This window comes from Myotis nattereri, assembly GCF_964212035.1.
Source record: "Myotis nattereri genome assembly, chromosome: 16".
In the NCBI taxonomy this organism is placed as follows: Eukaryota; Metazoa; Chordata; class Mammalia; order Chiroptera; family Vespertilionidae; genus Myotis; species Myotis nattereri.
In genome coordinates this window covers 15,091,181-15,107,106 of record NC_138091.1, presented here as the reverse complement: position 1 = coordinate 15,107,106, position 15,926 = coordinate 15,091,181, and the positions used below count along the sequence as shown (strand labels likewise).

The following is a 15,926-nucleotide window of genomic DNA, read 5'->3' as shown; positions in this document are numbered from 1 at the left end:
TGAGAAATCAGACAAAATACAGATGACTGAGTGCAGTGACCTCCAGCCCCCGGCCCGGCTGCATTCGGCGGCACACAGGCTGTCTTGGGCCCCTGCGATGTTCTCAAGGTGCCGGGGAATTCCACCTGGAAACCCAGACGTCTTCCCAGAAAAGCCAGAGGATCTACGACACCGAGTGCACAAGCCGCATGGCCATAGGCTCAGCTGAGCAAGAGGCTGTCCCCCTTATCGGAGGGTGAGATTTCAAGGTCATTGGCATTCCCTGCCTGCCCCGTTTCATTCCCTTTTCTTACCACCTCCTGTAAGCATTTTAATATATATATATTTGTTGATTTTTAGAGAGGAAGGAAGAGGGAGGGAAGAAGGGAGGAGAGAGTGAGAAAGAGAGAGAGAGAGAAACATCTACATGAGAGTGAAACACCGATCTGCCTCCTGCATGCCCCCTACCAGGGATGCGTCCGAAACCGGGCATGAACCTGCAACCTTTCAGGTGCATGGGATGATGCTCAACCGACTGAGCCACACCGGCCAGGGCCACTGTAAGCATTTATGTGCATCCTCTGATGTGTACCTTACGTTTACTCTCTCATATGTTTGCTATTATTTTAGTCAGTATCTTGAAAAAAAACTTAATTCCAAATATTTTGCTGTAGGGGCATCTGGTAGCACATGAGGTGGTGATGTTTTTCTGGGGGAAAGGCATTCTGGAGAAGATGGCCTCCTTTATTCCTTCTTAATAAAATGATAACAGTGTTTAGACCCTGTTTACCTGGATGATCCGTGTATTAGAAAACAAGTAAAAATGTGATGGAGGCTTTTTAGATTGCTGGACACAAACACGTTTGTTGATCATCACAAGACAATTAATTGCCCTTCAGTTAAGTTTTGGGTATTTTGGGTACCAGGCAAGTCTGGGCTCAGAGTGAAGGAGTTTGAGTTTCACGTCTCCTCCCTCAGGATTGGGATGTACGGTCCTCAGGGGCGGTGCTTCCACCTCCAGCTTCGCAGTCAGAAACATGAGTCTGTTGTTCTCAGCCTTTTCCGAAGAGCGCCCCACTGAACACGGCTCGCAGAACATTAACCCATGTTTTACATGGACAGTTTTCCTACGGTCAACGGATGTGGGGAAGTACTGGGGTGTGTAACAGTAACAGGTTTCTTTATTGTGGGGCTTCTCAGATATATATATATATTTTTAAATATATTTTTATTGATTTCAGAGAGGAAGGGAGAGGGAGAGAGAGATAGAAACATCAATGATGAGAGCAAATCATTGATTGGCTGCCTCCTGCATGCCCCCTACTGGAGATCGAGCCCACAACCCTGGCATGTGCCCTTAAGTGGAGTTGAACCCAGGACCCTTCAGTCCGCTGGCCGATGACCTAGCCACTGAGCCAAATCAGCTAGGGCTCAGATATTTTAATGGATTAACGTGCACTGAGAATTCCCAAGAAGAAAATGGAATAGGCGACATTTTCCAAATTTGTTTGACTATTGAAACTATTTTTATTTAATTTTACAAGAATATCTCGACAGGCATCTCTGCGGAGTAATCTTTGAGTAAACCCAGCAAGGTGCTTATTAAATTCTCTTTCTGGCTGGACATCAAGGATATGAGATGCACTTAAATCAGAAGGGGCTCCACACATTATTTCTACAGCACTTGGCCTTGTCCACGAATCACTGAGAACACCACCCTCCCTGGACTCCAGCGTGTGTCCCCGACAACATAGGGAAGCCTTTCGTGTGTGATCCGTGAGGAGGTGGGGGTGTGGTGAGCAGTCCAGGGCGACAACAGCACCCAGGGAACTCCTGTCGCTAAAGACAGAGCCTGGAAGATCCCGACTCAGACCCGAGCTGTGGTTTGTCCCTATTGGAGGTTGAGAAAGCCCCTGCCCCCTCCTGGTACCAGCTGTTGCATCAGGAAGCCAGGGGCCGTTATCACCCACCTCACAGTGTTTGTGTAGACGAGGCACCTGCCCATTGCAGGTGGACAGCCTATAGCTGTGTCTGGTCCGGCTGGAGTCTCGTGGCTTCGCTGTTGCCTAAGAGGAGAGGTTGCCAGTCCCACCCTTTCCTGAAGCCCCGCCCAGGAGAAGTCCTTTCTCCCAGGTCACGGGGAGCAGCGCCCATCCACCTAATTCCCTAACGCAGTGGTTGGCAAACCGCGGCTCGTGAGCCACATGCTGCTCTTTGGTCCCTTGAGTGTGGCTCTTCCACAAAATACCACGTGTGGGCACGCACGCCCAGTGCGATTGAAACTTCGTGGCCCATGTGAGGTGTGCAGGATGAACAGTGGCCCCTCCTCCCCTCCTGGTCGTGGTGCCCACCCTCCCCAGCCCGGCCACTGGGCAGCTCACAGGCTTCCGTGGTGCTCCCCGGGGAGTCGGTGCATGTCAGCCTGGGGCATCCACGTGAGCGTGGTAGCCTGAGGGGCTTGGTGAGAGTGCACAGGGCTGGGTGCGCTCCATCACAGTGCTCCCTAGGGTGTAGAGGTTAGGGGGGCTTTCCGGTTTTTTTTCCATTATAGTGAAATACACATTGTGCAATCCATCCCCCAAACTTTCACTTCGGGAAACTGAGACACTGTACCCACTCAACACTGACTCCCCATCCTCCTCCCCCAGCCCCGGCCACCACCACACCACCCTCTGTCTCTATGAATCTGATCGCTCTGGGTATCAGTGGAATTTGCCTTTTTATGACTGGCTTCTTTCACGTAGGATACTGTCCTCACGGTCCATCCGAGTTTACTCCTGCCAGAGCTTCCTTCCTTCCTAAGGCTGAGTAATGCCCCACTGAGTGGACGGACCACGTCTTGTCCGCCCGTTCATCTGGTGCACAGGTGGCTTGTTTCCACCTTTTGGCTACTGTGGGGGGTGCTAGCTTTTGAGGGAAGATCAGGGGGGTTTGGGTGGGTTTCTGGGTATAGTCTCCCCACCCTTGCGCTTTGCACTGAGCAGGGGCCTCAGCGTTGGATTCAGGGAATCTCGGGGCTGGCATGGCTCCCTGCCCAGCCCCACAAGGAGGGACTTCCTCTTCGATGGGCTTTGAGAGACTCGAGGTGCAGGCAGCCTGCTTCAGGCCCAGGTGCCGTGCAGAACAGGGGAGGGTGCCCCATCCCACATGGGCGCAGAATTCAGCCCGATCCTGGAGCCCCCAGGGCTGCAGGCAGAGCCCTTGGCCCATCACTCATGCCCTTACAATGGGGCCCTGCAGCAGGGAGGACTGTGGCGCGAGGGAGGCTCACGCTGCTTCTTGGGCCGAGGGCATTCACGGAGCAGCGAGGGCAGGAGAGTCGGGGAAGATTCCTGTGGCATCTGAAACGTACAGGCTCTCGATTACATATGCGGCACCTCCTGAAGACGCTCGGACATTACTGAGCATGGACCGGCCCGGGCGGGTGGGCGAAAAGGCAGGGCCTGTGGGCTGCCAGCAGTGCTCTGTCCTGGCTGCTGCTAAAGGCTGAGGGTGTGCTGACAGGCGCCCAGGAGCCGCGAGCATCTGGTTTACCAAGTTTTCTCACTAGATGGCATCCGTCGATGGATGGGGGAAGCCGTGTGTGTCCCCACCTTCTAGAAAAAGGATGTTTTTGAGAAAAAGAGATTAGATAGAAGATTCTTACCAAGCTGTCATTTTCTTTGCCAGCACGCCACTTGGAAGCCAGCCTTAACTGGGCAGTTGCAGGATAACTGTACAACCATAGCAAAAGGACCAGAGCCCACCATGTGGGCACTTTGCTCCCTCTATGTCACTTCGTCCTGCTTTCTGTTGTTCCCAAGAGATGACCACATTGGTGCCAGAGGCCACATCGTTAAAAGAGTCCATTTGGCAGGGTGGGGAGGGGGTGGTGGAGGAGTGGGGGTGGGGTGGGGTGTCTTTGCTCATTATGAGCATTCGTTGCTAAGGATTAAAATCTTGCCACAGGCAGTTCCGAAGACTCGCAAGGATTTCTATGAAGGGTTGCTCATCGGCTTCTCTCCAACTGTTCAGAATTTTCTCACTCAGATAAGCTGACCAAGATGAGTTCCTGCTGACCTGCATCTCATCCACTCAGGATGTGGTCCCCGGGGCCTCCAGTTCCGGAGGCTGGGAGGACTTGGCGGGGGATGCTGGGAGCTGGGCTGGGAGAGGTGAGGTGAGAAGGGCCATGCAGAGCCTTTCAGAGGCACGGTGACGAGATCACTAGAGAAATGGAACTGCCTACCAGTGATGGCGAACCTATGACACGCGTGTCAGAGGTGACACACGAACTCATTTTTTTGGTTGATTTTTCTGTGTTAAATGGCGTTTAAATATATAAAATAAATATCAAAAGTATAAGTCTTTGTTTTACTATGGTTGCAAAGGTCAAAAAATTTCTATATGTGACACGGCACCAGAGTTAAGTTAGGGTTTTTCAAAATGCTGACATGCCGAGCTCAAAAGGTTCGCCATCACTGGCCTAGACTCTAGAGCAGTGGTTCTCAACCTTGGCTGCACATTAGAATCACCTGGGAATCTTTTTAAAATCCTGATTTCTGGGCCTCATGCTCCGGAAATTCTGTTTCTTTGTTATGGGGTGGGGCCACAACATTAGCAACAAAGAAACAGAATTTCCAGAGGATGAGGCCCAGAAATCAGGATTTAAAAAAGATTCCCAGGTGATTCTAATGTGCAGCCAAGGTTGAGAACCACTGGCCTAGAGAGTTGGGGTAAGATAAGGCAACTTACCACATCGCTGTGGCCAGGTGACTGGTCAGAGGACCTGGGGAGGTATCTTGTCTCTGCCATTTACTTGCTGTGTGGCCTTGGGCAAGTAACCTAAAGTCTCTGAACTGCAGTTTCCCAGCTGTCAAGTGGAGAACTAGCAGCCCTCACAGGAGTATCGTGGGGACGAATGAATAGGATGCTGGGTGAAAAGCTTTGTAAAGGTGAATTGTGACGGGGAAGCACAAATATGGTCCTAAGTGACGGCTCACGTGTTCCGGAGAAAGGTCTGCCAGGTGAGCTGCGTGATGTGCTCGGAACGCGTGGGCCATGCCAGGAGGCGCAGCTGACCTCTCAGCGTGTTGCGTTGCCGCCGTGCAGACAGAACCCGGATCACCGATTGGGTGTTTGCTTCAGGCCCTGGGTCAGGAGCTGCTCTCCTGGGCCGGGCAGCTGTTTCTTGTGAAGTCTTGGCACAGACAGGGCCCAAGGAGGCCTGGACAAGCTCGGAGGCTGGGTTCAGCCCGGCCTGGGCCATCCCAACGCCTTAGCCAAAAATGTCTCCATCAGGAAGATGCCCACCAGGAGCTGGCTCGAGGCCCATCCTCTCTGCCGGCCATGCCTCAGCGGCTCGAACCCGAGCGGCCACAGCCAGGCCTCGGGGGTGGAACCTCCGGGCCGCCTTGCTTTTCCTCCTGGACCTCCGCAGAGGACGTCCCAGCAAACACAGCTGACTTGGGGAGGTCTGGGAAAAATCTCCCTGCCCTGGGGGGGGGGGGGGGGGCTGGACGGGGCTGAGCTACGGTTGATGAGAAACTTGGGAGAGCCAGTAGATTGGTCTAGCCGGGTGCAGACGCTCTTGACGCATGTGGAGAGACTTTGTGCAAACATTTCCTCGCTGGACACGGAGGGATGCGACAGGAGGCTGCCTGCGGTACATCTTGGACCGTCAGACAAATGTGCCCGCACTTGTGAGGGTGCTGCAAGGAAGATGAGGCCGGAACCCAGCAGGATAGGGCCCCGGAGGAGGACCTCGGGGCCCCGGCCGGGGGTCCGCGCGTTGCCCACCCACAGCCCTGCCTCCCCGGGGGCCAGCTCTCTCCCCTCCCGTGGGAAGCGCTCTCTCCAGTCCCCTGCGCGGCCCTTCCTCGCTCTGCTGCTTCTGGTTTCCGTCAAGCAAGTAAGAACAGTTTTTATTATTATTGTTGTTATTATTATCAGTGGCACATTCTTTCTGATTACGGAAGCAATCTAGACCTCTTGTAGGCAATTTGGAAAATATAAGACAGTATGAAGACAATCTAATCCTAGCATCCAGAGGTAGTCACTGTGAATATTTGGGCATATTTTCCTCAAATCCTTTCTCTTTGCATTTTTCACACAGCTGAGATCATGATGCAGAAAACATTTTGCATCCTAGTAGAAGCATTTCCCCACGTCGGTATGAACTCTAAATACGAGTAGCATTTAAGATCGCTGCATATAACCTCCTGTCTGTCTGCTTCTATCATCCTCTCATATGTGAGGATGTAGGCTGAGTGGGTAGCTCTTTTTTATCTTTTCTTTTCTTTTTTCCTCCTTTCCTTCCTTCTTTCCTTCTCATTATAAAAATATAGGATGTTCATTGTTTAAAAAAGTGAACTTATAAAATCCAAAGAAGGATAAATACGGACGACAGCTCACGGTGATGCCACCATCCAGGGGTCACCCTCATTCACATTTTGGGGCTCATACTTCTACCACTTATTTATATCTTCTTTATAAAAACAACAACACAGGATCTAATTGTAACTGTTATCTCGCAATATACTTTTTTTTCTTCTTAACGAAATACACTAATAACACAGGCTAACATTTTTTGGCCACTTACTATGCAGCAGGTGTGGTGCCAGGCTCTCAGCAGCCCTGTGAGGGGAGTTCTTTAATCCCATTTTACAGATGAGGAAACTGAGTCTCGGGGAGGTTGAACGCTTTCTACGTCAGTAAAGGTAGCTCCATGCATGAGGCTTAAGGGCCCCAAGGAAGTGTTCTAACGTATGTAACCCTTCTCTTCCGTTGGGCATTCTGGTAGCTTGACTTATTCTCATCCAAGAAGTTGGAACCTTTGCTCCTTCCTTTTCAAGGTTCCGTTGCTAGACTGGGCTGCGATGTGAAGGAACCCAGTTTCATTCATCTGAGTAAAGCGGGGCCTTGAGGAATGTTCTCGTAATCCTTTGGTCCCTAGGCACCTCTGAGTCCTAAACCCCTGCTGCCCTCTAGAGGGAGGGCTGGGTGCCAGCTCTCATGTGCTCACCGACCAGGCTTTCTCTGGTGCTAGCCCAGGACCAGGCAGGCAGGACACCCCGACCGAATTCGTGCATCCCAGTTCTCTCCAAGCTGACGTCCAGCCCTCGTAGCAGACTGCAGACGCGAGCCCCTCCGTGGTCTCCTGGAAGCCTGGCCTGGTGGCAGCTTCGTGGTCAGTGTCCAGAACGTTTCCGAGGGGCAGGTGGCTGCAGCCTGCCTCCTACCCCAGGACTTAATCCGTTAGTGGCAGGGCCACTGGGAAGGTTGACACAGAACCCTCACCCTTGCTTCAATTCTCTATCTCAGAGTAAAACTGAATAGATCCAGCTAATTATCTAGTTTTCTTCACCTTCTACCCACAGCTATGCAGTGATGGCCTCTGAGGTGCCAGGCACTGCTGAACTTGCACTTACCATTAATCACCTTGCTCAAACCCACACCGAGCGTCTGAGAAAAGGATTATCACTGAACCCATTTTACAGATGGGGAAATAAATGAAGATTCACAGGAGTTTAATGATCACCGGTGATCGTGTGGCTCGTGAGCCGTGGAGCCACGAGGCGCTTGAGGAAATGCGCTCTTTCTTCCCCAGCATCCCTTGCAAGCTGCTGGCATACGGATATTTACATGCTAAAACAGCAGACTCTTCGGCCTCAGGCCGGCTTAAGACACTACAAAGCCGCCCCTTCGCCCAGCGTTCATATCACTCACGTGCCTGTTAGCATGTTCCCTCCCCACTCCGCCACCCAGTCTGTTTTCAGAGCCCCTGCCCTCTGTCTGTCCGGCAGTGTGTCTGTAATCCCGATGGCCCGCCTCTTGGTTCTATCTCAAAGCCCATATTCTTCTCCGCATGTTTACATGACAAGGCCTGGTGCGGACTTCCCTGCTGAATTTTGCTTGGAGATGCTCTCCCTGCGTGGAATATAAATGACCCTGGTGTGTTGTCTGGCAGGAAGTCTTCATAAAAATCCACTTACTGAGAAATTCTCAGGGATAGTTTTGTTTCTAAATTCAAGTAGAGAAATAATTCTGTCACCTCCTTCCTCCTCCACCTCCTTACAACTCATCTAAGCCAATTAGCAGTTGCTTTGGGCATCAGAACACAAACTCTTTAAGACTCTTTCACACATGGCTGATGGGATTGTAAAAAGGTACATATTTTTAGGTCAAAAATTTTTTTTGGCGAGGATGATAGTTTGGCAGTACGTTATCAAACCCTCTAAAAGTGTGTACTTTATGACCCAGAAATTCCAACTCAAAAAATTTCTCCTAATAAAGATGTGCTCAAGCGTTTAACTCTGAGTATTTGCATTACAGCATCATTTATATTAGCAAAACAGCTAAAGCAACATAGATGTCCAAAGCTAGAGAATTTAAAAATAAATTACACCACATTCATCCCCAGAAAATGATCGTACCTGTTCAAATGGCCGTTTTAGAAGAATATATCTTCTAGCGAAAAAGAGGCCACAGAACAACACAATTTCCTTTTTAGCTAAAATAAAAAAAGAAGAACAAGGATGCCCCTGTGCAGAGATGATAGCCTCTGAGTAATAACATTGTGATTTTATCTTCTCCCTTTTTGCTTATCTGTAACTTAATTTTATTTACAATGACATATATTCCTTCTGTAACAAATAATATTAGAAGATGTACTTAAAGCAAGTCAACAGAAGAATATTACGTTTCCCTGAATCCCTTCTCAGCCAAATTAGTCACTAATGCTGTTACCTAAGCAAGAAAAAGAGGAAACAGACTTGAGCTGGACTTTTCCAGAGGAAACATCACTCCTGTACCTCCTTTCCTCGTTACTGTTTGGACCTGGCTGTGATTGAACTTGGATTTGCCTCTTGTGCCTTAGGACATGCACCTGTGAAGACAGTTGAGTTTGTCTGGCTCCCTGAGACTGGCCAAATTCAGTGCTTTAGTGTTTCTTATGGTTTGTCTTTTTTCTTTTTTCTGTTTTTGAGCACGGCCATTAGTCACGGCAACGAGCAGGGGATGGGGGAGCGTTAATCCAGGGACATCTCACATAAAGGACTGATTCTATTGTCTCTTCCTCAGCGGGGCTCCAGTGAGGTCCCCAAGAACACACACAGGCCTTTAACCAAGAAAGGTCTTACTTTTGTGACTTGGAAGATTCTGGAAGTTTACAATTTATTCATCAACTTCTCTGCTAAACTTGTAAAAGCAATAGAAAGTTACTTATGGCCCCACTAGGATGCAAAACATCCTAATATGTTAATAAACTTGCATCGTGCCTCTTGGGCCATTCACAGGGAGATATATTACTAATGGAGATTCAAAACTCATTAAAAACGGAAACCAAGGGATACATGCCAATTATTTCATCATCAATATCACCATCATCATTATTTCTTGGCTAATCCCAGGGTTCCCAAATGGTGTGCTAAGATGCCCCAGGGCACTGCTGTGAGTTCACAGAGGTGCTGTAAGATATTTTAATTTTTTGAGGGGAGCAGTGATCCATGACATCTGCCAGACGCTGTGTGAATTACTAGCCCGAGGTAGTTCATGGTTTCAACATTATATCATGCTGCATTCCTTTCGATGACGTTGTATTTGTGCAAAGCAGGGTTTTCTGAAGTTGCTGTGATAAAAAGCAAGTACTGCTCAGAAGTCAATGTGGAACAAAGGTGGTGGTGTCCAGTCTGAGTCTTAGGTTTGGGAAGCAGTGCGATCCCCAGTGGGCACTAAGTCGTTAGGATGTAAATACTTACTAAGTTGTTTAGACCTACCTACTTAATAAGAGGGACTTTAGATATTTCTCTCAGCATAGGAGTGCCACGGAATAATTATTGAGACACCAAAGGCACCAGGAATTGAAAAAGTTTGGGACCCTCTAGTCTAATAATGTCCATATTTATTTTTCAAAAAGTTGGCTGTGATTCTTTAGAAGAAATGCAAAGAACTACTCTCACACGTGATCATGAATGCTATAAGATTGGGGGCGGGGCAAGCTGGGCAGAGGGTGGGTATAGATTGGACTAATTACTCAGGAGGTGAAAATTGGCTACTGGTTAAGCTCAGAAGAGTTGTGGTTTTTGTTTGTTTGTTTCATTTGTTTTATGGTGCTTTTTTTTGCTTGTTGGTTTTGCTTTGTTTAGGGTGTGTGTGTGTGTTTGAATACCTTTAGGTGGTGTATCTGCCCAATTTATAATGTCTCCTCACTCCCTGTTGTTGTACCCGTCTACTTCATTCTTTCAGGTTATCTACCCAGCCAAGACAGCATGTGAGTTTGATAATCCTCGTGAGAGGAGACAAAGCCTCAAAGCCAACTAACTGATTAACGGGTTGATTTTAGCCCAGATTCCATGTTCATGTCCCCCTGCCCTGCCTCACCCCACTACTGTGCCTCTCTTGCTTTAGTGGGAGAATGAGGACAATAGCTCCAGCCCTGTGCGAGGGCCTTGTACTCAGAGATGAAAGGCATATCTCAGCCCTCACAGAATGTATGGGGAAGTGAAAGCGATGGATAGGTGCCTCCTGCTGGCAGTACAATGTGATGGGCCATAGGACTCAGTCATGTGTGGGGTCAAAAAACACTGGAAAGAAGGCTTACCAGCTCAAGACTTCAGTGAGAGAGGTGGTCAAGTATGGCCAGGGCTCACCAGGCTTGAGTGGAACCTTGAGAGATGAGTAGAGAGCGATCCAGGTGAAGACGAGGGTGGAGGGAGTGCCCGTGGGAAGTGCAAAGATGCGAAGTCATGAAAGAGCAGGACTGGGGTTGAGAGCCTTGGGGCTGGGTGGCTGGGTGAAATCTTGAGTCAACAAGGCCAGGGGGGCAAGACTTTAGGCAAGAGAGCTCTGTGCTCAGTCTGCTCTGCGGACCTGTTGCTGGAACAGTGGGAAGGGGAGACAGTGGCACCAGGCCAGAGGTGGAGGAAATGGGAAGCAGGGTTGGACAGAAATGTAGGAGGACAGAACGTGGAGGTGAAGAGAGGAGCAGAGGACAGTTCCGGGTTTCTGGTTTGTGACTGAGACGACAATGGTGCCAGCACTGAGCCACTAGGGAAGCAGAGGATGACAGGGTACGAATGTCACTTGACTTTGTATGCCGGCTAATACATACAGTCGGCCCTTGAACACTATGGGTTTGAACTGCATGGATCCACTTATATGTGGATTCAAAAAATAAATATTTGCACTGTTTTGATCCTCAGTCTGGAGATGAGGATGTGGAGGGCCGGCTATATGCACTGATCCGCACCATTTTATTTAGGGGACTTGAACACCTGCAGAGTTTGGCATCTGCAAGGGGTCCTGCAGACACCAGGGGACAGCTAAGTTTTGGGGAACTCAAAAGTTCTGCCTGGATTTCTGATTGTATGGGGTGTGGTGTCGGAACCCTAAGCCCGTGTTGTTCAAGGGTCCACTGTGGTTGTCTTATCTTTAGTAGCTTCTAAGTCCTTTTGGGCAAAGAAAGTGTCTTACTCATTTTGTATCCCCTTCGATTCCTCCCTGATACAAAACCTGGCACACAACAACTACTCAATAAAAATGAGTAAATTGAAGAAGAAAAATCCCCCTTTAAAGCCCAAAGAAGTGATACACAATTAGAAGTTGTTAGATAATGCAATCACCAAGAAGGCCCAAAAAGTATATTCTGTATAACTAAGGTTCTATGGGACGAGATAGTTTAATGTCAGAAAGAAAAAAATCCCAAAGCCTTCAGTAACAGAGCTTCTATCTGCTCAATGTCTTCGACTCTGGACCCACAGGCACCGAGGTGGGCTGGGGTGGGGTGAGGTGGACACTGAGCCTGGGGTGCAGACCCCTGCAAGTCCTCTGGCCCTTCTCTGACACATGATTGAGCCCTCTTCATGTGCCGCCCCTCTCTTTGACACCCGCATGGTCTTTGAAGCAGGCAACTATTCATCTGGTAGGGTATGAAAATTCAGGATGAGCATATTGCATCCTCTTGAAATGTAAGCCTCTCTTAAAGACTTTGAAAAAAACCTTTCATGGTTGTATTGAAACCATCATGATTAGATTATGGAGTAAATGTAAAATTCATATGTATCTTTTATTTTTTATTATTTTTAAAAAATATATTTTATTGATTTTTTACAGAGAGGAAGGGAGAAGGATAGAGAGTTAGAAACATCCATGAGAGAGAAACATCGATCAGCTGCCTCCTGCACAGCCCCTACTGGGGATGTGCCCACAACCAAGGTACATGCCCTTGACCGGAATCGAACCTGGGACTCCTCAGTCCACAGGCTGACACTCTAGCCACTGAGCCAAACTAGTCAGGGCCATATGTATATTTTAAATAGGACATAAGATGACAAACAAATTATATTTCTTGGTGCAGGCCACGATGGGCCACTTCAGCAGGAAGGTTTGAGAATCATGGTATGACACTATAACAAGGCCACCTCTATGCTTGCAGCTAAATAGGGGTCAACACATTGTTTTCTGCTCAGGTTACAGGATCTCTCCTTGAGGAGACAACTCGAAAGTGGGCTCAGTACAGAGAGAAGTGCCTGAGAGACTTACTCAAACAACCTTCCGGTAAGCACACGTATTAGTTATTTATGGCCGTGTAACAAATGGCCCCAAAGCTTAGTGTCTTTAAACAATAAGAATAATCATTTGCTATGTCTCAGATCCAGCATATTGGGCATGACTTGGTTCTGGTCTATAACGTCTGGAGTGTGGTTGGAAGACTGAGGCTGGGGTGAAATCATCTCAAGTCTCGTTCACACCCACGTCTGCGGGTTGACGCCGGCTCTCAGCTGAGAGCTGAGCTGGGAATGTGGGCCAGAAAACTTCCCTGTGGCCTCTCCGCGTGGCCTGGGCTTCCTCACAGCACATTGGCTGGTTCCCAAGGGCACGCATGACCACAGGTCAGGTCTCATTTTATGACCCAACTTCAGAAGTCCCTTCTGCCATGTTCAGTTGGTCAGACGGTTACAAAGACTTACACAGTTCCAGGGGAGGACCCTCCCTCCCCCACCTCTCACAGTAAAAGAGCATGTGAGATGGGATGCATACACTTGTGGCATCTTTGATAAAAGCCATCTGTCACAGCACACTCACCACCCAATCACAAAACTTGGGCAACTGTCAGAGATTAACCAGGGACTCTACTGAGTGTGTGCTGGGTGGGCTGGGGGTCCTCAGTCTCGGGTGGTAACTGAGCCACAGCATTTCTTTTATCCAGGCCTGCACCAGGTTCAGAGCACTCTGGCAAATTTGCTAGTAGCTTGGTCAGTCCACGGCCTCTCCTGCCCACATACTGACTCTTGGGGTGTGTCCAGATTTTTGTTGTAAGAAAAATAAAAAGAATAAGGAGCCTTGGCTCGCTGCCTCTGAGCGCCGGGGAGAGTGGCTGAAAGCTCCTTGTTTTCTGGGCTTCCTGCAGATCATGTCATTCAGGCCCTGGAGGTTGACAGACACTGGAAACTTTCTGTCCATTTTCCTGACGCAAAGGCAGTGCCGACCTGCAAGCCACCTACTTCTCCCTGGACCGACTCCATCAGCCCAGGCAGGCAGCAGGCGAGGCTCGACCTGTTACAGGAAGCATCTCCCCCTTTGGGGAGCACCGCTTTCCCAGGTCAAAGCGGAGCAGGTGCTCTCCACCTGGAGCCACGCTCCGAGCTGCTCAGCACCGCCTCACACAGACAGGGTGCTGACCCCTGGCAGCCGGGTCCGCGAGGTGCCTGTGCCAGCTCATACCTGGCAGATCTGCGCTCGCAGGATCCCGCAGCCCTGGCTGTCCACCCTGAGATCTAGCCTAGTCCGGAGCAGATGGTGGGGGATGGTGCTTGGTTCTCAGAAACGAGGAGCCTGCAAAATAGACATTTGGGATCCAACCTGAAACCCCTTCAATTGATTCTGGGAGGCCTATGAGTCTGAGGCTTCTGTTTGTCGCCTCTCATCACCAAGCACTGCGGTGTACATCATCCCCGGAGCCTGACATGGCCCACATATTTCATAGTAATCTACAGATTAGTATTCAAACGGAGAAGTAGGACTGACAAAAGCCTTCAGTTCTGCAGATGCCCTTACATCTACCGGTCCTTTGGCACATGTCACAGTAAGGGTGTTCCAGGATCTAACTGGTGAAGGCTTGACAAGTATTTAGTAAGTTATGGAACATACGGTGCTGGCTGGATCTCCCAGGGTCCTCCTGACCCGGAGCGTCTGTGAGAGTCAGTTCATGTAAAGTAAACCAAAGCCAGCGTGACGTACACATTGACGTAACCGATGAGACCACTGCCAGAGGTCAGGCTGGCTAGACAAAGCCACAGTGCTTGGCTGCATGAAGCATCCTGCCTGCATATTGTTCCTCATCCTTGACCTTTCTGGAGAGGGGGATGCCCATGCTGGCCCCTGTGCAGGTGACCACAGCTTCTGAGGCCAGGAAGGCGGGCTCTCGTCTCCCAGTGCCTCTCTCTCCATCAGTGGCCGGAGGCTCCCGCACGCAGTTCATTCCCCCCCCTTCTCTCCGCAGGCGTATTTTGTAACGGAACCTTTGATCGGTATGTGTGTTGGCCTCATTCTTCCCCGGGAAACGTCTCCGTTCCCTGCCCTTCATACTTACCTGGGTGGAGTGAAGGTAATGTCTCATTTCACCAATTCCTGACCGTTTCCTTAAAGGCTGGTCCCTCCTGGCAGACCAGCCAGGGAGCAGAGAGAGAAAGGGCTGCAACCAACTGCTTTCCTAAAATCTTCTTCTCCCATAAAAGGTTTCCTTCTAAGGTTTCCTGTCAGTGATACAGGTTCCTTCTTCTCTCTGCTTCTCCTATCTTCCTGCAGTTCTGTGCTGGATGTTCTGTTAACATACTAGTCCTCTTTTCTTTGAAATGATAGGTTCCAGGCCTGGCTTCCACAGAATGTGCTGCAGTGAGGGTCAGAATTGTCACTACCCTGCAGAGGAGAAAGAGGTGGGGGAGAAAGATGGGATGCACACAGCCATGCAACCTCGGCTTGTCAAACATCAAAACCACCCTGGCAATAGCATGGGGAGGAAGTGCTATGGAACTGGTGTTTTTAAGCCTCACAGGACTTGGATGGAGAGTTTAGCCCTCAGCTTGCCCTGGCCCTGCTTCAAGGAAGTGACTATCATTTAGGACTTCAGGATGCTATCCTGCCCCACCTGCCCCACCAAGCAGCTCCTTGTCTGTTTCACCAGAAGGAGGGAGGAACAATGACTGGTTAGAATTCTATAGCCTTTGACCAAGACCATGGACAAATCTAAGAACAGGTGAAATCTTGAGGACTGTTCTCAAGAAACATAAGCAGTTACAAAATTCCAGGCAACACAAAGTGAGAATGGGTTTCTGAGAAGGCGAGATGGTGATATTTTGTATTGAATGTCAGCCCAGGAAATGGTCGCATCAGTTAAAATTTGGTTTCAACTTTTTGAGGCTTCTGGTGAAAAGAGAGAGGTTTTTTGTTGTTGTTTGTTTGTTGGTTTTTAAAAATATATTTTATTGATTTTTTACAGAGAGGAAGGGAGAGGGATAGAGAGTTAGAAACAGCGATGAGAGAGAAACATTGATCAACTGCCTCCTGCACACCTCCTACTGGGGATGTGCTCGCAACCAACGTACATGCCCTTGACCAGAATCGAACCTGGGACCCTTCAGTCTGCAGGCAGATGCTCTATACCCTGAGCCAACCTGGTTAGGGCAAGAGAGAGTTTTCAAGGAAGACGCATTTCTGGGTGGGAGTGCTCATGAAACTGTCCTCTGGAATCAGCCCAGGAGACATGAGGATGTGAGGCTCCAGGGAAGGTGAAAGGAAAGACGCTGGAGAGCTTGCTGGACCCGAGGGTTCAGCTCAGGGATGAGCGAAGAGCACAGGGAATCAGGAGCTCTAAGCTTAGACCCCCTCCCTCTATTCTACACTCAGGCTTTTGACAGATTGCCAGAGCCCTCGGACTGTGGTTTTGTCTGTAATAGCCAACTCCTAAGTTC

The 15,926-nt window shown here is 49.4% G+C and overlaps 1 protein-coding gene across 1 annotated transcript in view; it reads left to right on the top strand.

Annotated features, from left to right (window-relative positions):
- Window positions 1–5,497: 5,497 nt before the first annotated feature.
- The window catches only part of GLP2R (glucagon like peptide 2 receptor), a gene marked incomplete at both ends in the record, with an annotated part of 47,319 nt that continues 36,890 nt past the window's right edge, over window positions 5,498–15,926 (top strand). The window contains 3 exons of the mRNA XM_081110689.1: window positions 5,498–5,869; window positions 12,426–12,513; window positions 14,459–14,563. Of these exons, the coding sequence (XP_080966815.1) occupies window positions 5,498–5,869; window positions 12,426–12,513; window positions 14,459–14,563 (565 nt within the window). The remainder of the gene's footprint in view (window positions 5,870–12,425; window positions 12,514–14,458; window positions 14,564–15,926) is intronic.